Below are 26,841 nucleotides of genomic sequence, written 5' to 3' on the forward strand. Positions count from 1 at the left end.
GGCCTCACGTGGAAGGGTGCTGGCTCAGGTAGTAGATGGCCAATCAGCTGTGGCTGATTGGCCATCAGCTGTAGCCATTGAGCCATTGGCCACTAATATAACTGCTGCGGCTACGAAGGAGAGCCGAGGAGAGTGGAGGAGAGTCCTCCGTCGGTTGCAGAGAAAACGGACAGCAGGTTGCACGTCCAGTGAACCCAGCCTCCAGTGAGACCGTAGTGGTATGACTCCCCTACCTATGGCTCCGTGGGTGTTCCTTTTTGGCCTCACCAAGTCCTGCATTCTTGTATGGGGAGCGGGAGCAGAGACCCCGCAGGCCGCCCCGCACGACAAAGCCCCTTTGTTATGCAAAGATTATGTAGTTAGAATGTCTGGCTAGGCAAATATAATCGATGTTAATCATGACAATACGGCCAGAGGCACAGGCACGAGACTTCTGAACAACATGTAATATAATTATATTAAGTTTAAATAAGAGCTAATAATGGAAGGGAATAAGCGAGCTGGAAGTTACAACGTTGCCCAAAGTGGTTTCTGTTACTTTACAACTTCTACAATAGCTTTTACAGGAAAGAATCACTAAGTCTAACCCCAATTCCTTACTTGCCTGCAAATCACATTGGTGAAGACTACGATTCCCAGGAGGCAACGCTCCGCTTCGCTCCTTGACTCCGCTGCCTTAGCCGGCCGGGAGTTGTAGTTTACCGGTGCCTTCAAAATAGAGTTTTACGCACTTGTTAGCAAGGACTCGGCTGTAAAGGCCTCTCCTCCATTTGGGTCGTTCCATTTTCGGGATTAGCTCGGATTCCCGAGTCTAATCTTAGTGCTTGGCTGGTCCGAAGACCAGCTGTTGGTGAGCGGGCAAGGCGCTCTAGGCTGAGCGGTTTCACCTCTATGACCATAGGAGGCGGTGCCCCGTGTCCAACGCAGGGAGAGCGGAGGGGGCGGGCGTCATTTTCCGCGCGGGGTTGTGGGGGAACCATGGCTGCTGCAAGAGGTGAGACTGGGGGCCGTTGGGACAGGGGAGCCCGCGGTGGGTGGTGGCGGGCGAATGTCAGCGCTTTCCCACACCTGTTGGCAGCTGAGCACCCTCGGCCCTCGTCGTGCGCCGGAGCCAGGCTAAGGCGTCGGGCATCAGGAGTTTGTGTTGAGCCGCTCCCGGCTGGGTCCGCACCGGCGCTTGTCAGGGCAGCGCGGAGCAGCCAGCCTGCCACTGCGGCTGCCTTCCCCGCGGCGGACTCTGCGCGGGGCAGTTCGGCGGCTTCAGACCGCGCCTTCCTCCACGAGCTGGTAGTGGGTAGGAACCGAATTCAGACGTGCCCGGGCTGCGGCGGACCAGGAGAGGGGCCGGGGTCCAGGTCCAGGCTGCATCCTCCCCACCCAGCGGGAGGCAGACTGTTCTCCGACCCGGCCGGGGTCACCGCGGCTGCGGTCTCTTCTGCGCCTCCTGCCCTAGGGTGGATGCTCAGAGGCTTAAGGGCACGCTCCGGGTGCAGAGCCTGAGAAGCGTCTGGAGAAAGCAGTCGTTAACAGAGTTCCTCCCACGGAGAAATGTTCCGTGTGGTTAGAGGGAACATTTTGATATTTTGGGTGGAAGGTCAGATACACCCTCCTCTTCGCAGGGATGGCACATTAGACTAATACTGTTTGATGACTAATTGCCATTTCATGAGGGTGAGTCTGATGAACTCCGCAGCCCTTCTGTTTTGCTGAGTGAGGAAAGTAAGTTAGGACGAGAGGCTGAATTTCTGGAAGATCGAACAGTAGCCAGTAGGAGAGGCTGGGCGACACCCTATTCTTTCTTCACCCTTCCGCCTGTAGAGCACTTGACTTCACCTCTCAATAAATGTTGAGCAAATATTTAAAGAATATCTTTTGCATGGGTGCCAAATTATTTTCCTGGTTGGAGAGTCTGCATTTATCATTTAAGCCCTGCCCAGGGGCATTGCCTGTAGTATCATAGGCTTCTTTTACGCATTCTCCCATTTCAAGTAAGTCCAACTTTAAGGGCTTTTTTTTTTTTTTGGTAGCAAGACAAGAAGTAAAGGAAAAAGATAGAGTTGTTTTGATAACTAGCAGAATGGGGACAGCAAGATAAATGATGAGCGAAACTTAAACATTGAAAGAATTAAGTCATAATCTGAAATAGTTGTAACAATTTGTGGGTTCAGGCTGTTGCTAATACATATTTGTTGTGCCTTAGTCATGTTAGAACTCTTACATGCCCACTAGAAATGTATACTCTTAACAAAAATGCAGTTACCATAGCTTCCTGGTATTCACAAAGGATTGATCTGGAACTTACTGAATTTCCAAGTTTTCAGGTATTACAAATATCGTCCCCTCTAAAATATAGTAAAATATAGCTGAAACTAAATAACTTCAGACTAGAAATTTCTTTTGGGGGGCATTTTCCACACAGAAACAAATAATGAGAGGGAGCTAATGGGAACTTTGTGAGAGCAGAAAACAGTGCAGATGTTAAGGTGCCAGTGTGCCACCTCAACAATGCATTTGAGTTATGGGCTAGCTTTATAGGTACTGGCCTTGGGCACGATGTGAAGCAACATTTGCAGTGAATACATGATACGGAGTTTTGATAATACACTGAGAAAATAGAGATTTCTAATAGTTGAAATTTCATACTGGAGGATTTGTGAATGGAATGAACAATTTTGATCTAATGTTAAGCTGAATTTAGAGAAAATAGTGCTTAAAATCGTTAAGTATTTTTTAAGCGTTTTTAAAATAGTATTTCACACTATTTACACGAAAAGAAATTTATAGTCTGAAGTTATTTTGTTTCAGTTTTATTTTACTATATTTTAGCGAGGACAATATTTGTTTCTTTAAATAGTATTTTACAGATATCTAATCTTATTTGATTGCTCTTCCGTTTACATCAGCAGCTATTTTCAGTAATATAAAATCTTATATAATCACTGCAAGTAGGTATGCTTTCAAAGTTGATGACAATAATAATTATAAGCAAGACTATATTTATAGGCTATACATATTTGGTTTAGTGTTTAAACATTCACTTTTGTTTTTGGGATCAGGAACCTATATAATAGCTAAAACAGTTTTTAGTTTAGCAGTCCTGACTCTCTTATTTATGAAAGTGCCAAGAATCTAGGACATGGGTTGGCAATTTTTTCTGTAAAGGGCTGGATGTCATTTTACCATTGAAGGGCAAAAAAGTAGCCAAAAACAATTTGGAATCAAGAGAGCATGATTGTGTTCCAATAATGAATTATTTATAGACACTGAAATTTGAATTTCATATAATTTTTATGTGTCACAAAAGGTTATTTAAAAAGTATTTTTTCTAACTGTTTAAAAATGTAAAACTATTTTGAGCTTGTAGGCTGTATAAAAATGAGAGATGAGATGTAGTTTGCTCACCCCTGATCTAGAAGATGGGAAGTGCTTTCTCCTTTATTGAGTAATAAATGGTTATTGCTGTTAACTTTTGAAGTCATACAGTCTTTTCCTTATGTAGGAAAGTTTCAGAACAAAGGAAGTATTGTAGTGATCTTCATTTCCTTTTACATAAACATTGCTTTTTGGCTCAGATATTTTGGAAAGAAAGTTTAGGCATATATAAGCTCTATTTCTTCTGTTCTACCATATTACGTTTTAGTCAAGACCTGATGTAATTAAAAAATTTGCCTACAATTTACAGATAATTCTTTAATTCTCCTTGGAACATACTTACATTGAAGAACCTGTAACCTTGTAAGTTCCTGCCTTATGTACCTAAAGATATTTTGTTTGAAACTCCTATTTTATTTCCCTGTGAAAGTCGCCTTTGAATTGTGGTTAGGCTCCCAAAGCTGTGAATAAAAGCATATTTAGTGCATATTATAGTTACAGTTGCAGCCCAGTCACCCTGTGTCCCTCTGAGTCTTAACCTGGATCGTCAAAGTATGGCCCAGTGGCCAAATCTAGCCTGTCACTTGTTTGTGTATGGCCCATGAGCTACGAGTGGGTTTTACAGATGAACATTTGCAATTAATTTGATGGAACACTAACTCTGAAGACCAATGAAGTAAAATATTACCCCCAAAATAATTCCATTGTTCTCAGTAGACCTAGATTGTAAAGCATTATACTCAATTATTATATTTTTTTTGTCCAAAAATTTGTTTTCTGTATTGTTACCTAAGTACCTACTGATATTCTTGATTTTTGCCTTATGGCCTGTAAAGCCTAAAATATTTACTGTTTGCCCTTTACAGAAAAATTTTGCTGATCCTTGTGTAACCTGAGCCTGAGGATTTGAAACGTTAAGGATGAGAGGTGGGAGATGGGTAAAGAAAGTAGAAATAGTTTGAGCTTTGGGTGATGACAGTATCAGAGCAGGGTTGGGAGTGAGGAAGTTTGAGGGAGACCTGGTACCCCAGTACCTGTGGTTTTATTGAAACTGCCCTGATGCCTGAGTGATGGCTGCTGCTCAGATATATTTGCAAGCAGTTCTTCATTGAATGTTTATAATTGTATGCATGTCTTGCATTTCAAGTTTTATAGTTTGGTTCTTAATACCCTTTTTTTTGTGTTATGAAAAGATTTTCTGTATTATAAAGTTTTATATTAAGCTCCACTTTTATCACTCAGTTATTCCTTTCCTTTCTGCTTTCTTTAAATTTAGAATATACATTGATGTAATGGTTTTCATCTCTGATGCTTTGCTTTCATAAGTTTGAGTTATAAAGATATGTAAAATATGTAATTTCTAACATCTCAAACTAGAGTCAGTCTGCCACGTTATGTGGTACTTGAGGCGTTCTCTGGGAACAAAGTGAAAGCCTAACCAGTTGATATTCAAAGTCAGCTGTGTTTCGTGTACACATGTTTATGTTCTTGTCATTGGAAAGCATTGCTTTGAAAAAGAATTTAAATATCATGGGTTTCAAAAAGTATTTTGTGCTTGAATTTGAAAAGCATTTTGAGGTATAATGTTGATTAACTTGTATATGCATTGATACTGTCTACTAAATAATATCTTTGTTGCACATATTTTCCAGAAAATGTCAGTTTAATATTCAAGTTATATTGCTTGACAGTGATGACACTGGTGGCTGCAGCTTATACCATAGCTTTAAGATACACAAGGACATCAGATAAAGAACTCTACTTTTCAACCACAGCCGTGTGTATCACAGAAGTTATAAAGTTATTGCTAAGTGTGGGAATTTTAGCTAAGTGAGTATACTTTTTAATTTATTAAAAGTATATTAAATATAAAATTATGTTAATTTATTTTTCCACTTAAGGTATTGCCTTTATTAGAAAATTCAAGCTACATCTTTATATGTTTGATTGCTCTAGAGCGTGTTTCTCAACTCAGGGTGATTTTGCCCTCCCCCGGAGATATTTTTGGTTGTCCCAACTTGGGGGATGCTACTGGCATCTGGTGGGTAGGGACCCAGGATGCTGCTAAGTATCCTACACTGCAGAGGACAGTCCCCCATGACAATTATCCAGACCCAAATTTCTTCACTGAGTTTGAAGAACGTTGCTCTAAAGCAGGGTTGGCAAACTGTGGCCAGTGGGCCAAGTTCAGTTTGCTATTTGTTTTTGTTGCAACAGAAACTGTATGGCTCACAAAGCCTAAACCGTTTACCATTTGGCTCTTACAGAAAAAAATTGCTGATATCTGTATTAAAGGAATATAATGATAATAATAGTTAACATGTCTTCAATGTTTTCTGTGTTAAGTGCTAGGCATTGTGCTATGTGCTGTTCATTAATTATCTCATTTAATCTTTATTCATTATTAAAGTGAGTGCTATAATTACTCCTATTTTACCTGCACAGCCCCTGAGGTTCCTCAGTGTTACACTATTAATATGTGGTAGCACTGGGCTTTGAATCTGCAACATCATATGAGAATCGTTTTAGCTAAGGATGCAGTATAAGAGGGTCAAGAATAAGGCTTTGGAGTGAGACAGACCTAATTTTAATCCTAGACTCACGGGGATTATGACTTTACATACATTTCTTAACCTCTCTAAGCTTTAGTTTCATCATTTTTTTATTGGAGAAAATAATATAGGGTTGTTAGAATTAAATAAAATCCTGTAGGAAGTTACTCAGGGAAAGATTTCTGAGATGAGGACCCGTCTGGATCATGTGGGCAGGTGACACTTCATACACGTTTCAGATGTGAGCTGGTCAAAGTGGGGAACCACTGAGTTATTGCATGTGTGTAGGCTTTTAGATGACATTTATAGAAACAGATTACATTTAAACACTTTTAAATTTCATTTAACAAATATGTATTAAGTGATTTCTACGTGACAGGTTTATAGGAGGTGCTGAATATATAGCTATGAATGAAGTAGATATGGTTTCTGCTTGCTTGGAACTTAGGTTTAGTGGAAGAGACAGAAAATAAACCAGTAAACACAAACACATGATGTGGGGGAAAAAATATTGTAAAAATGACTTGAGGAGGGGGAAAAGAACAGAAAAATAACTCGAGACCAGAAGGTGGAAAGCTTTAATACATTTGAGTTAAAATTTATCTTGTAGGCAGAGATACTGTGGCAGCCAACTTGTTCTCTTGGTGAAATCTAAGACCTTTCAGTTTCTTATTTAACAAGATTTATTTTTATGGATATTTGGTTTTCATTAGGGGTTTTTTCATTCTGGATAATGTCAGATAAATGAGAGGCCTTATTGTACTTTTAAAAGATGGTGTTCCAAAGGCAAAAGTCTCAGATGTTTAAAACTCCAGAACAGCTTCCATATGACAACTTAAGAGTTAATAAATTAATCAGATCTTAAGGTCTAACTTATTTTAAGACAAATTAGGGTTGTTGGAAGAAGAGGGATAGGGGAACACATTTCTTCTCCTTATTCCCTAACTTCCATATGGAGAAAAAAAGTGTGATTCAGGATTGAAACAGGACTGTCAAGCATAAAATCAGCTATTTTAAATTGTAAGATCAAATCGTGGTTTAGTTGTTTTGTGAACTGCTAAGAATTTTTAAAAACCAATGTACAAAAAAGCATTGAGTCCTTTGGTGTAACTCAGCAGTTCAGCTAGTCTTCTGCCAACCTACCTGTATAGATTTTTTGTTCTATTTTGATGTTTTTCCAGCTTTGCATTATTTGGTGTATAGTATTTCTTATTCTTCAGAGTTGTTCAATGTTTATGAATGTAGTCAGTTGTAGTTTGTTTTGTGGAAACTTTTTTGGAAATCATATCGAAATAAAAGCACAAAAATTTCTAAAAATTCACTAGACAAGTCAAATAATGGTGTTGAAATAACAACAGTGTGGAAAAGCAATTACTGTACCTCATCAACCGCATCATCATCATCAATAATTAGTTTCTGTGTCTGTCAGCAGCATAATGTAAAAACTCACAGAAGAGGCTCTTCTATGAACATGTACCTCCAAAGTACACAAAAACCAGGGACAACCAGGAAAAAGTAAAGAATTATAACAGAGTTTTGGTAGTTGGCATTTCACATTATGTGGCTAACAGGAATTTGCCATAAAGAAGAATCATTTAAAACATTGAAAATACAGGGAGTTTCTAAGTGGAAAAAGCACTGGAAAAAGGTTATAAAACATGTAATACATTTGAAAATACTGGATTTTATAGTGAATATGATTTTTATGGAGAAATATGTTGGCAAATTATGTACTTATTCACAACACATTGGTGGAAACTGAATACCTGTTATTCATAACAAAAAATATTTTATTTCTTGGAACAAATAGTTTACTTTTAAGAGGATGTCTGTGAAAATGTTAATTTCTTGGAATGATAAAAGTGAAAGAGAAGGATTATTTCAACCTATGAAGTCACAGATTGATAGCTATACAATGAGATGGAAGAACATTGTAATTACTTCTTCAGCTTCTTCAGCAATATGTGATTACATAATTGATTTAATGAAACTAAAGCACAGCTATCATTTTGGGAAAGATACCCAGTGAAAACGTTGAAAGTTGGTTCTAGATCTTGAGAGGACAGTTGGCTTATAATAATTCATCTGAAGCAGTTTGAAATAGGGAAAAGATGCGTGAAATACATGGCCAGACTATGATTGAGCCAACAAGAGTGAATTGAGCCATTAAGATTTGCAGCAAATGAAATAGCCTAGAACTTTACATGTATCTTTTCTATTTGGTGATGTGAAGTTTGCCAGCAAAGTAAGATTTTCCAGATATTCTCCATGCTGTCATTTCTTTGTACACATATTAAAATTGGTAATTTTAAAAAGTAAGTGGATCAAAGGCAAATAGGATATTATATAGTTTGTCAAAAAACACGGGTTGGATGTCAGTGCTTTATTTGCTGTGATGGAGAAACTTCTAAATATCAGAAAATATTTATGAGTTGAAAATGTCATGCGTTGATTTGTTATACACAGAGGAAACTAGAATTGATTTCATATTTTTGAATTTATATTTGTCTGCAAATTCTTCACTGCATAATGTTAAACTAATTCTATAAAGCTAAAAAATATGAGATTTGAGTTTTTTTCTTTATTTTCATAGTAGAAGCAATACTTTTATCATCTGAGAGAAAGGATGACAATTCAGGATATTGTGGGAGAATGAAAGAATTATATTAGAAATAACTAAAGGTTTAGAGCTTGAAGAACCATCTCTTCAGAGAAAAAAAGTAAGAAAAACTTAGATCTTGATGATTAACATAATGCATTCCCCCATATTCCTAGGAAAATAAAGTTAATGTAAAAATTAGATAACATATTAAATTTTAGTTTGAAATTTTTGGAGAATGACAGAAAAAGGGAAAAAATGAACTATTTAAATAGAAAAAACTATTAAAGATAGTAAAAGCTTCTTTCTACTCTTTGCCTTATGATAATTACTTTATAGAGTTGGTACAAATATTATTCCAGAACTTTAATTTTATCTGAATTATGCAGAGCTTAACATCATTATAGATCACCCAATTTAGCAGTTTGTTTATTTAGTATGGTCTCTATAGTAATGCTCTTTGCTCAGTAATATGTTTAACCTTGGCTAATTGTTAAAGTAAGTACACATCATTTTATACTATGTGGAAATAGGGGCAGAGACTCTGGAAATTTTTTCAAATTCTTAGTGTCTTGCTTATAATTAATGTTCACTTACAGAGAAACATATCACTGCCACATGCAAATAATCTGTGTTTCCCTCCCTCTAAACATTTTTAGCATATACTCATGTGATGTCTATTTCAGTATATTGTTAAAAAGATATAATGGGATAGGTTCATTCATTCAATCATTCATTCATTCATTTACTCATTCATTCATTCATTCATTCATTCATTCATTCATTCATTCATTCATCAAGCCCCAGTTATATGCTCAACAGTGTTCCAGATGTAAGAAATATAGTTACAGACTAAATAGGAACGGTTGTGTCCTCATGGAATTTATAGTCTAGTGGAGAACCAGGTATTAAGCAAATAAATAATAAATTGGTGGTTTTAAGGATAAGTGGAGGATTCTGTAAATAAGTACAGTACAGCACCTCCATTTGGATCGGAGGGCTTTCTCTCTGAGGAAGTTACATTTAAACCTAGACCTGAAGATTGAATAGAAGTTAAGCAAGAAGAGCAGAGCAAAAGGCAAAGGGAAGAGTGTGTTTGAAGTCCCTAAGCCCCTGATTTAAACCATTCAGTGATTTCCTAATGCACTTGAGATAAATTCAAACTCCTCCTCAGGCCCACAGGACTCCTCTTGATACCCTGCTGAACTCTCCTCCTTCATCTTGGGACCTCTCCCCTCACAACCCGCAGACCCACTAATTGCTGGTGGTTCTGTAAAAATCCAGGACTTTTCTGCCTTAGGGACTTAAGACACCTTGTGCTCTGCTCTTCTTGCCTAACTTCTATTCAGTCTTCAGGTCTAGCTTTAAATGTAACTTCCTTAGAGAGAAAGCCCTCCGATCCAAATGGAGGCGCTGTACTGTACTTATTTACAGCATTGGCAGTGATAGGATTAGAAGACAAGGTCCTTGAGCTCTAATTTTTAAATTACGAATCTTTCAGAATAATGGAATGATTAAGCAGTTTTTTGATTAGCTAGGACAAAAATAAGCACTTAGTAGCACTGTTAGCTCAGTGAAATTTTGTAATTTATTTTTTCTCTTATTTGAAATTTTTATTTCCAAATGTTAATATTTTACCGTATCGTATTCTTTCAATGTATGTATTTGTATGTGTGTGTGTATAATGTTTTCCTGAACTGTTTGAGAGTAAGTTTTACATAAGATGCCCCTTTGCCCCTAAATTCTTTAATGCATATCTCCTAAAAACAGGACATTCTCTTATATAATCACAAAATGTCAACATTGAAACATCAGTATTGATGTAATACTATTATCTAATTCCCAGACCTTAGATAACTTTGTCAATTGCCTACTAATGTCCTTTAATAGTAAAATAATCACACTTTACATCTATTTGTCACATCTGTAGCTTTAATTTGGAAAGTTCCTCCTTTTTTCATGTCTTTGACATTGTTGCAGAGCATAGTTCATTTATTTTGTATGATGTCCCCCAATTTATGTTTATGGACTATCATAGGAATGATGTCTCTTAGTGTAGCATATCATGAGATATTATCTATTTGCCCCATTACTGCTGATTTAACTTTGATTTTTTGATTAAGGTAGTGCCTGCTAGGTTTCTCCATATAAAGTTACCAATTTTCTCTTGTAATTAATGAGTATCTTGTGGAGAGACACTTTAAGACTAGGTAAATGTCCTGTTTCTCATCACACTTTCACATGGTTTTATTGTCCATTGATGTTTCCAAATGGTAATTTCCTAATTCCATCTTTCCTTGTACATTTATTAGTTGGCATTCTACTCTAAGAAGCCCTCCCCTAGCATAGATTCATAGATTATTTTCTTGTATAGGCCTGAGTCCATTATCATTCTTTATTTTGATGCTCCAGTTGCCCCAGATTTAGACAGTGGTATCGTCTTCAAGCTTCCACCTGCTTCTTTTTCTTTTTGTCTTTCTTTCTGTATATACTGGGGGTGCCAAAAAAATGTATACACATTTTAAGAAAGGAAAAAACTATTAAAATTGTAATAATATATACCGATAACAAAAGATGAATACAAGTCATGTTTGATTTCTGCAATTACAAGAGGTGTTCAAAGTGTTTACTGTCAGCATCCAGACACTTCTGATTACTGCGAACTACTGCTTGAGCAACGTTGACCAAAGTGTCCACTTGTATACGTTTTTTTGGCACTCCTGGTATAGACACCTGTCTATTTCTGTAGTTATGTATGTCTCTTTGTAACTATGAGTTATATATATTTTGATACCTGTAATTCTGATCCAGCACCACAGAGTTGATTATAACCTTCCCCTTTTCCGTATTTGTTCCCTTCTTCAGTGGTGATAAGTCTGGCTCCCATTATCCTCAAGATATAATACATAGTGGATTTAGAATTTCTAGCATACAGCTGTGAAAAAGCAAACCTATTAACTATAAAGTCCAGTATTTATAAGTAGTTTCTGTTTTACGTTTAGAGCATATAGTAAAAAGACTATGTTTTAGAATACTTGGGTTAATTTTCTGTTTCAGTGTAGTTTTGTAAATAATATAAAAAACTGACAGGTTTTTGGTTTGTTTATAATTTGGGTTTTCCTATGTTTGTTGATTTTTACTTATAATTTTTAGTAATTTTTGGAATGCAAAATTATACACATTTTAATCAGAAGTTAGAACTGCAAGAAAAAAAGGGAGTGTGGGGAAGAATTAATGGATGGCTACTTTGTATCATATATGCATATACTAGTCTATACATGGGAATTTGGCTTGTTTCTAGTCTTCTGCTACTAGAAAACAAAGATGTAATCATTATCTTTTTACATACGTTGTTTTGTACATGTATGATTACATCAGATCACTTTTAAATTGAGAAGGAAATTACTAAGTCCTGTTTTGGGGGAGAGAGCAGATATGTGGATAAACTATATGTGAATAAATTGATTTTTTAAATCTTTGATGTGTAAGTTACCAATTTCTAAGTTATCATCTGACTGAAACATAAAACTACAATATTTAAAATATTTTTTTTTCATAAAACTAATTACTATAATTCACAGGAAAATTGCTGGTCACTAATATGCTTTACTAAACCCTGTCACAGCTATTAAAACTGACTGGATTAATTTAAATCTGTCATTTGTGGTATGAAGAAAAGGAAGTAAAAATTTTCACATTGTCTTAGAAGAAAGTCGACTTTTTATTGTTTGCTATCCACCATAGTTTATAAAGGCTAAACCTAGCAGGATGTGTATATGTACATATACTTTGGGTGTGTTCAGTAATAAACCAAGTGTATCTTAAATCTTTGAACTACTTATCCATTTAATCCTGGAGAAAATTATTTAACTATTTCATAGTATTATCTAGAATAATTAATGTAGCTATCAAATACATAGTGTTACAGATTATCCAGCCCTATTCTATTTCTCCTGCTGGGTTTACGTTTTGATTGCCTCTTTGTAGCCATGCTATGAGTGTATGGTCATGGGAAGGAAGGAAGTCATATACTTCATATGATGGGTTTTTTGATCCTCAAAGGACCTCATTACTCATTTTTATACCTAGCCCCCCAAGTCTTTTATGTGAGTTAACTGTATTTTGCAGATGATAAGAAATTTGTACAGAAGATTTAAATTTCTTAAGCTCACGAGTAACTTTTGCTATGTTCCATTTTGCACAGTGCCTTGGTAACCTAGCCAAGGGTTTTATGCCTCCTAGTAGTTCTCATCAGATCAGGAACTGGAAGAATGAGGCCTACTTTTGACCAAACATAGGTCAGAAAGAATTGGTTTCAGCCATTTGATAGGAAATTTGGGGGGGGGGAGGTGGCCTCCAAATCTCTCTGCAATCAACATGAAGCTTCAGAATTTCTTCAGGTAACAAAAGGTTGCACGTAGATTCTATTTCAAGCAAATTGTTTCAAGATAAAAAGCAAATTGTTCAAATAGGAAACCTAATGGGAAATACTATATTTATAAAAATAGTATGCTTTTTGATTATACATGGTCTCTTATCTAGCAATGTCATTTGTAGAATTAAATTTAATAAATTGTTTTTAACAAATGCTTCTCATTAAAATACTTGGGATTTGATTTCCAAGAAAATAATAGGGTAGGAAAATGGAAGCATAAAAAAATGACCTTTGGTTTTTATGTTACTTTTTATAGTATATGCAAGGCTGTAGTATATTTAGCATTGATCATTTATTTTTGTCTTCTTCATAGTAATAGAAAAGGCTAGATGATTACTAGTGTTACCTGGAAGATATATTACTGTTACTTTTCTTTTAACTTTAAAAAAAAAGTTAAAGCTAAATACAAGCTTTTTGAGCTGTATATGTAATGCATATATTAGTGTAAGCAGGATTTAATCTGATTAATACTGAAATAATTTATCACCTTTAAAACTTTCTGTGTACTAAGATTCGTACATATTCTTCTTTATTATACTTCCTAAATCTCTTTACTTTCCGATGTTTTTTTTTATTCTTGAGTTTTTGTTTTCTTTTACAAGTTCTTTTAGCATCCTCTGATAACGTTTTGTAATTTATTTCAAAATATTTTATTTGTTTTATAATATTGCCATAATTCAGCTTCTCTAATATCTGTATTAGTGAAGGAATCAGGTAAAGATACTAAGGCCTTCTGGCAGTGAAGTAGTATCGTGTTTCCCCGAAAATAAGACCTAACCAGAAAGTAAGACCTAGCATGATTTTTCAGCATGACATCCCCTGAACATAAGCCCTAATGTGTCTTTTGTAGCAAAAATTAATATAAGACCTGGTTTTATTTTCAGGGAAACACGGTAGCTCCTAAGCATCCAACAAAAAAGGAAATAGAAGAGCCAAAGACCTGAAGGTTAGTCCCTTCGGGGAACACTAATGGTTTGTCACAGTGAAGGAAATGAGTACTCAGGTTGGCTGGTGATGGCTCATAGGCCCTTCTTTTTACGTGAAAACTAGAAAGTGTGGGAGAAGAGATAAGGAGAGAATAGGAGAAAGGGGACTACAGAAACCTTGATTTTTATTGCAGGTATGGTGGTTATTAGCAGTAGCAATTAGATCTTTAAGGAGCCCATATTCTGACAGGTCAAACAGTGCTAGTGATAAAGAGACCAACTCTGTTCTCTTGTTAGCCAAAATTTCATTTGATACCATTGAAGGCTTAGAGTATTTCTAATGGGTGAAGGTAAGGTGGCATTGCACATAGCAGTGGATTAAGGAAAGGATAAATGAGTGATCTTTTTGGTAATCTTTCCCTCTTCTGGATAGACTTTGTAGTCTCCCACCAGGCCCTGTGTGTTACTTTTCAGCATATAGATTTACCATTGCAGTACAGAGCAGGTTGAATTTGGCAGTAGAGGAAGATCTGTAACTGAGAGGGATACCTTTTTTTTTCTGTGGCCGAGGCCCAATTTCCTTTCTTACATAAGCATTTTCTTGGGGACTGGAGTGTTCTACAGCGGATAAGCAGAGGTAGTAGTCAATTCAACATTACGGACTTTCTGCTCCCCCTCAACATAGGTGATTATTTTTGTATGAAAAAATTCAATTTTGATTGATTGTTGATTCTAATATGTTAACCAAAAATACAGAGGCTCATTGTGACTATTGTAAACTTAGAGTTGAAACAGATCTGTCTCCCCAACAAAGTATTATGGTTCTGTTAAGGATATTGTGAGTTGCCGTTAGGACCTTTTTGATAAAGCACTTTTTTGGTGTTGATGCTTATTATAAAACATTGTTTTATTTTTGTTTTAGGGAAATAAATACGGAAACTGATTTACAATGGGCGAAATGTGAGCCAGATTACTAGTTCCTCCTGAGGAAAAATAAGAATAGTTAAGAGCATGCATAATCAGTATTCAGTCAAGTAGTAAACATTATTCATACATTATTTAGAGTTTCTGCAAAATTATACAGATATGTACTTGAGTTTTATGAGACTATGCTGAAAGATTTAATGTCTACTATACTTTATAAGCACTGAACTAATTTACAAATGATAATGACCTAAATCCCTTAATTCCTGTCCTTAGTAACTTCCATAGTTACCAAAACCTTTTTCTTTTGTTTGCAATTTAAATCTATTGTAATTAAAAACACTTTTTTTAATGCATATACAACCTGATTAATAAAAAAACAATCAGAGTAAACTTGATGTAATGGCAGTTAAAGTGTCAGGGATTCAATTAATTTTTTATAGGTAATAACAGCAATTCTGGTTTCCCTATTATCTCATTATTTAATATACTCAAAAACTCCTGGAGCTTTGACCAAAGGTTGATGACAGTAAACTTAATTATTGTCATATTTTCCCAAATAGAACTTGTAATTGTTTTTCTTTTATGCAGTTGTTATATTTCTTTTAATCTAAAATTAGTTGAAAATTATAAAAACAAAATAAGTTTGCTAAATTAATATAGCTAGTCTATGTGTGAAGGAATCTTATCAAAAGGATGCTCTTTAATTTTCTTCCTTAACTCCTTCTCATTTCCCTCTTTTGTTTTCAAAGAGAAACTGGTAGTCTGGGTAGATTCAAGACATCTTTAAGAGAAAATGTCTTGGGGAGCCCCAAAGAACTGATGAAGTTAAGTGTGCCATCTTTAGTATATGCTATTCAGAACAACATGGCTTTCCTAGCGCTTAGCAATCTGGATGCAGCAGTGTATCAGGTAAGTGGAGTAAATAATGAAAAGCTCAGAATCTTAAAAATGTTTTTATGGTGAAATCATTTTTATAAACCCTTTATCACATTATCAGATATTTTTCTCGATAATGCTATTAATGATACCAGAAAATGTTAACTGAGTTAATTAATTCATTGTGTTTCTAGGTGACCTACCAATTGAAGATTCCCTGCACTGCTTTATGTACTGTTTTAATGTTAAACCGGACACTTAGCAAATTACAGTGGATTTCAGTTTTTATGCTGTGTGGTGGAGTCACACTTGTCCAGTGGAAACCAGCCCAAGCTACAAAAGTCATGGTAAGAAGCAAAATGCTTACTGTAACTGAAATAGGAAATGTCCTTCTGTCTTAGACACGTCAGTCACATTCATAAATGTAGCATGACTGTATTTCTGATTGAAAATAATCTTTGCCCTATAGATAGGCTTTCCCCCCCATTATTAAGGATAATGTAACCCATTGTCTTCCTTTTTAGAAGGGAATGTGCATAAAATGTTAGAGATGGAAGGTGCCTTAAATTAATGTCATCCATCCCCTTCATTTTATGGATGACAAAAATTGAGGTCCAAAGAAGTAAAGTAATTTGTCCAAAGTTACAGAATTAATAGCTAACTCATGACTAAAATTGTGCCATTTACTACACTGTATACATTCAGAATCTCTAGGCCTCTTTTAGACATTTTCTCAGAAACACTGGGCAAGATTTTCTCCATCTAATTTTCATCTCCCCCAACTCAGTTTTTTATCCTGTTGCACATCCTGCCATTGTGATAGGGATTACAGGGGAATAGTGTTTTTACTGATAATTGATAACTAAAATAGGGCAAAAAGTGTCCTTTACTTATAACTTAGTTAGGAGTTAAGTGTTAAGGTACATACCTGATTTTTTAAAATGTCATAAGCTTTATTCATTTATTTTCCTAAAGAGCAGTAGGAAGTGGAACTCTAGAGAATGACTTTCTGAAAGTCATGTTTCCTTCTACAATTGAAGACTTCTTTAATTTCTAAAAAAACAAAGTTCTCTTAGGAGTATAAGGGCGGCTGGGGATATAAGGAGAGCTTGTGAAAATAGGAATTCAGTTCCTTTTTAGGTATTTTCTTTCTAACCTAGTAGAGATATTTTTTCCCCCCAGAAAATGAATTTCACATTAATATTTATTGTCTTCACATGAGGTTTAAGCATGCTCATATTCTTGGTGACATTTCAAAACACTGATTAAATATGCACTGCACATTTAGTTCAGTTGTAGACCTGCAGAGAAATAATTTGTTGGGAAGTAAGGCAAATATATAATTAAAAGTTAAATGTGAACTTTAAGTAACACCTCACACCATTGGAAAAGGTGTTAGGTCCACCTCACATATGTAATGTATGTGAAAAGTTTAGAAAGCTAAACTTGGATCCCTCTAGAAAGTTCTTTCACATTTTAAACAGACTGCAGCTTCCTGTAACTGCCTCTCATTGTTCTTTGTTCTTGTCAGAGTAACTCAAATTGCTAACTCCTGTATATCCTGAATTTTTGTGCAGTGTCACATCCCCACCGTCCAAGTTTTTTCTTCCTCACTGAGACAACCCTGTCAATTTCTTTCTATAATATAGTTTCTAGAAACTTCCTGATCCTTGCCTCTTTCCCCAGTGCTTCCTTGTATTTCTCTCCTGGATGCATTCATCTGTTACTGTCCTCAGTATGTCCTCAAACTCTTTAGATATTGACTGAGCAGTGTGAGGTGTAATTTGCTCATTACCCCCTTTATTCTGCATACTAGAGACTTGTTAAATCAGCATAAGGTTATATTATTTGGGGTTTTTTTTGGAGGGAAGAATATCCATTCTGTAACTGATTATACAAAAACACATGTAGCTGTTTCACACAAATACAGTTTATCTCAAATGTGTCTTGTCACTGGGCTTTTTCTAAACCAAATGCAGGATGTATTTGTGTTTATTAAGCTTGTTAGCTTTGGGTCATTGTTCAGGCCCTTGAGGTCTTTCCAGTTCATATCCATTATTAGCTTTTTCTTTGACTATTATGCTTCCTACAGATTGGACAAATACGTCTTCTGGGTTGTCACCTGAAACTTTAGACAGGACAGGACGAGACTTCTGTGGCTATACCATTAGACTTCTCTTTAGCTGGAATTTTTGTCTTGTTTAGTAAGCATTTGTTACCTTTCACACTTTTTGTGGGTGAAGAATTTGAGGGTGCCTTAGCTAGGTAGTTCTGGCTTGAGGTCTCTTAAAGGTTGCAGTCAAGATACTGGCCAGGGCTGTTGTAAACTGAAGGCTTGCCTGGGCCTAGAGGATGTTCGGAAAGTGGCTCATTCAAGGCAAGCTGGCGATGGTGTTGGTCTAGCTTGATTTTGCTGTATGAGCCTTCACTCAGCTGTGAATAGAATTACACTGTTATCACTAAATTTCTGTCTCGTTCACAAAACTATTATGCAAGTCTGTCAGATTTCTTGCTAAACATTATATCTATGGAATTTCCTCATCACTTATACTAGGAATCCTTTCAGTAAGGAAATTTGGTACGTCTCACTCTTAGGTAAGCCATACTGTTTTCAAGTGATGACCATTAAACTTCTAAGTTCTGTAAGTCATCTGTTGTAGCATTTTGCTGATAATCTATAATAACAGTAACAGCTACAATCGCTTATACAGCACTAAATAAATACCAGTAATGTTCTAAGTGCTTTATGTATATTAACTCACTTATGCCTTCAACAGCCACATGAAGCTGGTATTGTTTTTGTTTCCATTTTCAGATGAGGAAACTGATAGGCAAAGGTGGTGGGTAATGTGTCCAGTCATGTTGCTTGAATCCAGGCAGCGTGGCTCCATAGCCTATGCTCTTGATAAGTGTACTGGGCTGCCTTCCAAGTCCCAAGCAGCCGTCTATAATTTCTCTATAATTTCTGTTTTTCTTTCCCTCTGCCTTTTTGAAAATGAGGACAGTATTTACCCAATTCAAATTTTCTGGCATAGCTTCCATTTCCCATTATCCCTCAAACTATTATTATTATAACTATTATTCATAGTTATCAGTATCTTGATTTGCTACTGTTCTTAGTCAAGATACTTTTGAATTTATTATATTTAGTTAAGTATTCTCATAATAGCAAACCAGATGTCTTGGACTTTGGTTTTATTTTAAATATATTTATTATTCATTTTAAAAATATTCAGAGAAAATGGAAAATAGATTTGGGTAGGTCTTTTTTCTTGCCATCTAACATTACATTGTCTAGCCCAAGAAACATCCTCTTTTCTTCCTGAGCTAAACATACTTTTAAAAGCCTTCTTTAATGTTTTAAAGTATTTTTGCAAGCCTCTGTGTATTTCTAATTTGATACTAAAACTCCTGGTTGGATTCCCTTTGGTTATGTGTACTGCAGTTCTTTTGTACATTCCTATGAAATCAGAATTCACTGAAGATGGTCTTGATTAGTAACACTGATTTCTTTATGTATTGTTTTTGTACTCTTCACCAGAATCTCGTTCTTCAGAACTTCTTATTCCTCTGGAACCATCTTCTTATTAGCTATGGAGTTGTAACTCGAAATTTTTTTTTGAATTTTGATTTATTCAAGACTGGAGTCCATGTCTCTTTAACTGTGCCATGCTTGGCTGTTACTCATGCTAAAATGACATAGTGGCTGTTTTCTCAAGTTTCCATCATTTCCACTTCATCATCCAGAAGTTTCTTATCAGTCAGAATTAAATCCAGAGAAGCAGTGTCTAGCACCGTTTTTCCTAACTGTAGAGAGATTAAACTGGCAGAAAAGCAAGCCAAGAATTTATCAGATACTAGTTTTAGTAGGTTGAGCTTCCTAGCAGTTGTTGGGATAGGTGAAATTTCACACCATTATTTTTTCCTCATCTCTGTGCCAGTCTTGTAGTTTGTATTAGGAAAGCATCCATGTTTATCAAGTGTAGTCTATAGCAGTGGATCTCAAACTTTAGTGTACATCAGAATCAACTGGGAGGTTTCACAGATTATTGGGCCCTATCCCCATAGTTTATGATTCAGTAGGTCTGGGTGGGGCCTGTCCATGTTCATTTCTAACAAGCTCCCATGGGACACTGCTGCTGTTGGTCCAGGGGCCATACTTTGAGAACCACTAGTCCATGATATCTTCTATTTCTCTTTTTATCTTCATGCAAACATTTTAGACCAAGCTTTCTTTTTTCAGGTACTTTACATGAAGTAATACTCTCCTTATTTATTTTGAACAAGGTATGTGCTTGTCCTATTATAGTCATGCATCTCAACTCTTTAGTTTCAGTATTCCTACTGAGTGTATTTATCTCTGCGGAAAGACTGATGAAAGCTGCTGAGGGTTATAGGGAAGAAAGAGGAAATAAGTTGCGACAGTAGGTTGGAGCCCATGTGCGTGCGTGTGTTAACACGGTATTGTGGTTACATATACCTACGTGTCAGTCTCTCCCAGCCATGCACTATTTAAACACCAGAGCTGTGCATCATCTTCATCTTTATTCATTTAATATGTAATACAGGACATGTGGCACTAGCAAGTATGCTGTTAGTACTTCATACAAATTCAATGAAGTAGGAAATCTTAAGTCATTACTTCATCCTGTAGGTGACACAGAAAATATAAAACCAGTTAAAACTGTTACCATTGCTGTGATCAATGCTGTATGGGCCTGAGGTGGGGTGGTGACAGAAGTTCAAATTCAGAGGTAGGCTGACTATGCAAAATTCTATGCCAGGGTGCCCGTTGTCATTAGGAAATAGGAACATGTTATATTAAACATTTACTATGGCTGCGATTTGAGGGACACATTTTTAACGTTAGTGCTGTGGTTAATCTCTAGATGGCCTTTTGTCTTATTCAATAGAATAGCTGTGTCTGATACGGCACATACTTTCGGTAGAAATGTTAACACAGACTTTTGCATTCTATTTGTTGTCTTGGATGAATTCTGTTTATTACTTACTAAAAATAACTTAAAACATTACTATTGCAGGTGGAACAGAATCCATTGTTAGGGTTTGGCGCTATTGCTATTGCTGTATTGTGCTCAGGATTTGCAGGTAAATCATAAAAGCATTTTATTCTGTTATCAAATTAAAAAGAACTTTAAATAGAGATGTAATTTATCTTGTTTTATTATAACAATTTTATTCACATTTACCTTCTTGCTTATAGTTTTGTGTCAGCTGTTTTTCTAGTAAAGGTAGTGTTTATTTAACTCAGGTCAGACCCCAGTCCTTATCCATACTCACAGTTATGTAGGAATATACTTGTCACCCTTGACCATTCTTAGTCCAGCCAAGAACCCAAAAGTACAGAAAAGGACCTCTGAAAATGGGGGAGGTTAGCCACAGAAAGTTCTAGTACCTCTTTCCATTTTCCTGGAACTGTCACTATCCTCAGACTAGATTCTACTGCTTTTAGGGTGTTAAGTCACCAGCTCAGAATCTGTTTTTCCCTGGTAACCTCCAGTTCTTCCTCGGCTTCAACAGATTAGGAAGCGTGGAGTAGGGGAAAAAAGGGCTGGGTGGAGAGTACCTCAGCAAACTTAATATATAAAAGTAACAGCCAAAAAGGGAGGGTCAAGAACCAAAATCTGTAACATCAAATAAACAAGGAAGTTTGGAATCATGTGTCGGGACAAGCAATCTTCCCCTCAATCAAGAGACAATGTATGAATATTAAGTGTAACAGCAGAAATGAAATGTGTTTTAGAAATAGTTCCAACAGAAGAAACAAAGTTCTTTTTTGTAAAGAATATATTCATTTTATATATATATAAAGAGTATATTAGTTATATGTCTTTATTATTTATCTTTATTTGTGTTATTTCAAGAGTTAGGACTATTTTTATTTTTGACTAAGAAAGTAGACTGGATATGGAAGGAAATACTGCTTGTAAAAAGATGTTTGATAAGGGGAAAATCTAAATTTGGGAATATACTTAATGATAGCACCATGCTAAACTTTCATTCTTAGGAACCAGCAAATTAGAAACAAAATTGAATTACCCCAAAAATAATATACTATTTGATTTTTAGCACTATTTTGAACAGTTTAATGTTTGTGTCCAATATTCTATCTAGTTCAACTTCTCAATACACCATCAAGGAAATGATGGATGGTTTAATATCCTTCTGTGCTTGGAGTAACTGAGCACTCAGTAGTTACGTGGTTTTCCCAGATAGGAAATTCAAAACTAGAAATAGCAATAGCCATTACATGCTTATTCCCATTCTCTGGCTCTTTCCAACATGTTTGTCAAAAACCATCTTGTTTTTCATTAGAGTTTTTAGTGGATTAGTACATTAGTGGAAGTTTCGAAGTCTCTAACATAGTGTTTATAATTAAAATCTTTAATGTTCTTGTTAAACATATTCATTTTAATTATAAAACTTATAGCAGTGGTAGGCAATTTTTTTTTTTGGGGGGGTGGTTTCATGTGTTCTTTTGGAGTATCTGACAAAAGCTATGGACCCTCGACTCCAGAAAAATGCACATGCACACAAAATGTATTTCTCTACTTAGGGAGTTCTTCGTCTTCCTGACATTGTGGAACCTGCTTTAAAGGAAAATGGCTCCATTCAGCAAGTTTTATTTTGGTTGTTATTACTTACTTTTGAAAAAAATCCCAAGTGGTGATTATATAGGTTATTTTGCAAAGTTGGAAGTATTCATTACTAGACAGATATTATAGGGGTATGATTAAAATAATTAACTCTAATAGCATAGTTTTCCAGCTGACCAAAACAAATCTTTTATGGGTATTAACAGAGATTTTGTGATCTGTCTTACTGCTATAATAAAGGCAGAAACTGTTCATAATTTAAGAGTCTTTTTAAATGTGGGTTAGAAAGTTCCCTCTTGTTATTAATTCTATGTGCTCTATAATACAAATTGGTAATGTTCAGTATGCCATGTGTCACAACCAACATAATAAATGTGCATTTAATGTAAAATGTGTTTGTTCCCCAAATCATTATATTGTTATCTCCAGGTTATTGTTCTAAGTGAAAGACATTTTAAATTAATTTCATATCTGCATGTCTAATTTTTTTCAGGAGTGTACTTTGAAAAAGTTTTAAAGAGTTCAGACACTTCCCTTTGGGTGAGAAACATTCAAATGTATCTATCAGGGATTGTTGTGACATTAGTTGGCGTCTACTTGTCAGATGGAGCTGAAATTAAAGAAAAAGGATTTTTCTATGGTTACACATATTATGTCTGGTTTGTCATCTGTAAGTATCCAGGAATTAAAGGTTCTGGGTAGACTTTTTTAAAGAAAAGTTAGATGTCCATTTTAAGCATTTGTGGCATTTTGAAATTGTTCCTTTGATACTGTGAACACCAGTTTGAAAATGTAATTTTGGTTTTATTGACTTACTTTTGTGGCATAGCTGTCTCAAAGCAATTTTGCCTTCACAATCAAGAGCATCTAATATGTTAGCAGTAAATGTGTACAATTTAGCAGTCAACCACATAGCCCTTTGGGCATCTGAAAAACAATGTTTTATGGGAACTACTACTCAATTTTAGTATAAACTCTCTCAGATGGCTGCTTCTAAGGAAAATAGTATTTTCCCAGGTAAATTACGGTGGCATCGCTGGGGATGAAAAGTGCCTCACCATCATAGTGTTTCATTTTGATTGTTAAGATTTTCTTTCTTTCTATAACCACAAGTTCTTGCAAGTGTTGGCGGCCTCTACACCTCTGTTGTGGTCAAGTATACAGACAACATCATGAAAGGCTTTTCTGCAGCTGCTGCCATTGTCCTTTCTACCATTGCTTCAGTGATGCTCTTTGGATTGCAGATAAGTATGTCTTAGTTTGTACTTTTACGTTAACATGGAAAAGCTTCTTACTTCCTTGATTCATCTTTTATTAACTGTGGCGTTGGTCATAGTGTTTACAGAAATCCCTAGTTTTGTTGTAACATTCTGTACGTGCAGCAGTTCACAGTTGTGTGTCATGTGGGTCAACAGTACTTAGGTTGTTTAAATGGTCTAAGAGCTTAAGCTGAGAGGTGCTCTTCTGTGCATAGGAGAGGCAGCTGCTCAGTTACTAGAAAGAGCTTTTTTTTCCTTTTTGCAGTCAAGGCCTCCCTGTTCCCCAGGTGTTAGATAGATACAAGGCAACTTAAGTGCTTCAGGGTGAATATAGTATGATGAGGTACACAAGGAAATAAATACAAGGACTTTAGGAAATGATTACTTTCAGCAGTAGAATAAACTAGACTTTTTATTTTGGGGAAATAACAGAAAAGTTCTTTCATTTCCCCCTTAGTTTGTACCTTCCTGTTTTGGACTTGGGTTCAAACTGGTTTTGAAATCACAATTCAAATATAAATTTTCTTTTATAAAGATCTTTGTTTCATTTAGTAAATAATTAATACAAACTTCATTACTGTAGAGGGCATTCTGGCATTGCCACTATACTAGTCCTTTTAATATAATTTTCCCTCACTCACATCCAGCATTAAGTTGGCTTCTGAATTATTTAAACAGTAATGTTAACTTTTCATGGTGCTTTTATGCTGTAATGACCCTTTTATTTACTGATCAATTGTGCCATATATTAACGCATGAGGAAAATTTGTCAAATATCTATACTGAGTAAAAGTAACAGACCTGGCCTATGTTTATATTTCATTTTAAAATTGACTTTTGTTAGAAATGCAAATGGAGGAATACCAACCCTGTAGAAATCTTAAAAAAACATTCTATAGTATGGTTCAAATCTTACCTGTACCATTTATTAGCTGTGCAACCTTGGGGAAGTTACTAACCTATCTCAATTTCTTCATCTGTAAAATGGGAATGGTGATACCACCTATCTCCTAGGGTTGTTTCAGATTAAGTGCTTAGCACAGTGCCTGGTACGTAGTAAGTATTCTGGATAAGGCCAACCACTTACCATTTCAGTATCAGGTATTTATAATCCTCCTTTAGATATTTTTCTTGTCTGATTTGGGTGAACTTTTAATTCTAGTTCTGATCCATCCTTATGCTCAACAAATCCTTAAGATATTGCTCCTAAGGAACATTTGAGAACAGTGTAAAATTCTTTTGTTCTGTCTTACTTATGGTCAAGGAAATGAATTAGCAATCTTCCAGTTAACTATTTAGGCTTAATTTCCCCTTTTCCCCTTTTTTGAAGGCAAAGCTAGTCTTTCCTGGTTAGAGGTGAACTAAAAATCATAGCTTGATGTCATTTCTCTGCATGCCACTTTTAAAGCTATTAAGACTAGGCCATTGTACTCTATATAGAATATGGTTCAGTTTTGAATGGAATATACAGTTTTGACATAAGTACTTATTTATAAAGTGACTGGTCATTTGGACAAGTTGTATTGTAATTCAGTTTTTGTCCTTATTTTCAGGATTAAGATAAAAAAGACAAGGCTAGCAGAAAATGGAATTTTACTTAGTAAATCACCAGCTCTTCTATTTAGATATCATCAGTGGTTTGAACCATTGGTCACCTAACTCTGAATTTTGCTCAACTACTTCTGCTCTAAATTTTCACAGGTTACTAGTATCATGGAAAGCCACATTCCGCTGCTTTTTCTTTTAATCAGCATATAGGGAAGTTAGTATGTTCTTTGTCAGTGGTCTAGGACACTGGACTTAAAAAGTATATAGTGTTCTTAAAAAGTATATAGCCAGAGATTGTCACTCCCTTGATTTTACCTTTTATTTTTCTGGCTAGAATTGATGATTTTTCTAAACCTTACCATCATAAAAATTGAACACATAGATTTACTTATTTTTCATATTACATTTCATTTTAAAATTGGCCTTGTCATAAATGCAAATAGAAGAATGGTGTAAATCCCCAATTGAAAGTTTTCAAAATTTTAAAATTAATCAGTTATTTAGTTTTAAGGACACAAATACAGATTACGCTTATTTTGTTTTCTTTTCAGCACTCACCTTTGCTCTGGGAACTCTTCTTGTATGTGTTTCTATATATTTCTATGGATTGCCCAGACAAGACACTACATCCATACAACAAGGAGAAACAGCTTCAAAAGAGAGACCCAGTGGTGTGTGATTTCTGCCTCAAAAGAGATTTCTACTAAGATTAAACCATTTGCATTAAACTAGAGCCTTAAGTAAAACCAGAAGGTAGCTTAAACAAACAAAACCAACAAATTAACTGTGTGGTATAAGAATTAAGAGGAAAGCTACCTGAGTGAATTGCTATAAAGATTTAATGTGACCTGTTTGGGGTCAACCCATTTTGTTTTAGAATGAAGGAATTTTATTACTGTATATATAATGTATATAAAAAGCTTGGAGATGACATGGTGTTAAAAAATCCTGTGAGGCTATAATATTCAAGTAATGAGGTTTGGGACAATGTTAAAGGTTAAAGTGCCAAAGCCATTTCTGTACTAACTGTTCTCTTGTTCAGGTACCAGGGGACGAAGGACAACCCTCCTTGTTCTCCAGTTCATGTACAATATTTTTGTCCCAGCAGCAGTAAAGACCTAGCTCTTTTCTTACAAAAGAGAGGCAAAAACAAGACGGGCTAGTCAGAAACAAACTGAATGTGTAACTTCTCAAACTGAATCTATTTTGTAACTCAGACAATGAGTTCTGGGTGGTGACTGAGTACTCCTTTAAGTGCTGTATTTGTGCCATTCATTGTCTGGATTCGTATTTCTTTGCTGTTAGATGATATACTTTTCTTCAAAAAATATTTCTAATGTCACTTTTGTACTTTTTTTTATAAGGTATGTTTAACTGTGGGGCTCTCAAATTGTGAAATTTCTGTTTTTAAAAAACATTTCTATAATGTTAATGGGGAAATTCAGCAATAAACTTTATTTATATGAAATCTATTAGATCACTTTTTGTATTGTCGATATGACCATTAAGATAATGTAAAAAACAAACAAAAACCCCCAAACATTACATTTAAAATTTTCTCTGTTGGAATTATATCAGTTAGGGTATTTTGGTTGCAAACAGGTCCAGCTAGCCTTAAGCAAAAAAAAAAAAAATTAAAAAGAGCTTATAACAAGGATTGCAATCAAGGCTGTAGGTCTGTAGGTTGTGGGGATTAATGAACAGTCTTTTCGCGGATCTGCTTTTGGAAA

At 35.5% G+C, this 26,841-nt stretch overlaps 2 protein-coding genes across 6 annotated transcripts in view; one reads left to right on the forward strand and one right to left on the reverse strand.

Annotated features, from left to right (window-relative positions):
- The first annotated feature begins 875 nt into the window (after positions 1 to 875).
- On the forward strand, positions 876 to 26,583 carry SLC35A1 (solute carrier family 35 member A1). 2 transcript variants are annotated; one of them, XM_019743282.2, is made up of 8 exons: positions 876 to 994; positions 5,025 to 5,202; positions 15,561 to 15,720; positions 15,882 to 16,034; positions 20,730 to 20,796; positions 22,798 to 22,974; positions 23,418 to 23,552; positions 25,663 to 26,583. In XM_019743282.2, exons 1-8 carry the CDS (start codon positions 892 to 894, stop codon positions 25,788 to 25,790), a joined length of 1,101 nt encoding a protein of 366 aa, XP_019598841.2. In that variant the 5' UTR covers positions 876 to 891; the 3' UTR covers positions 25,791 to 26,583. The 2 variants fall into 2 exon arrangements, with proteins under 2 accessions (XP_019598841.2, XP_019598842.2); XM_019743283.2 differs by lacking the exon at positions 876 to 994 and adding an exon at positions 4,239 to 4,299.
- RARS2 (arginyl-tRNA synthetase 2, mitochondrial) overlaps positions 20,214 to 26,841 on the reverse strand; it is a 57,558-nt gene continuing 50,930 nt past the window's right edge. For 2 of the 4 annotated variants that reach the window (XM_074333281.1, XM_074333283.1), the window contains exon 22: positions 25,707 to 26,724. The gene's annotated coding sequence lies outside the window, so the exon portion shown is untranslated. Of the gene's footprint in view, positions 20,336 to 23,550; positions 24,770 to 25,706; positions 26,725 to 26,841 lie in introns of those variants that run through there. The other 2 variants (XR_012496665.1, XM_074333282.1) reach the window with 2 other exon arrangements.

The sequence above is a fragment of the Rhinolophus sinicus genome, linkage group LG05, assembly GCF_036562045.2.
Source record: "Rhinolophus sinicus isolate RSC01 linkage group LG05, ASM3656204v1, whole genome shotgun sequence".
Lineage (NCBI taxonomy): Eukaryota > Metazoa > Chordata > Mammalia > Chiroptera > Rhinolophidae > Rhinolophus > Rhinolophus sinicus.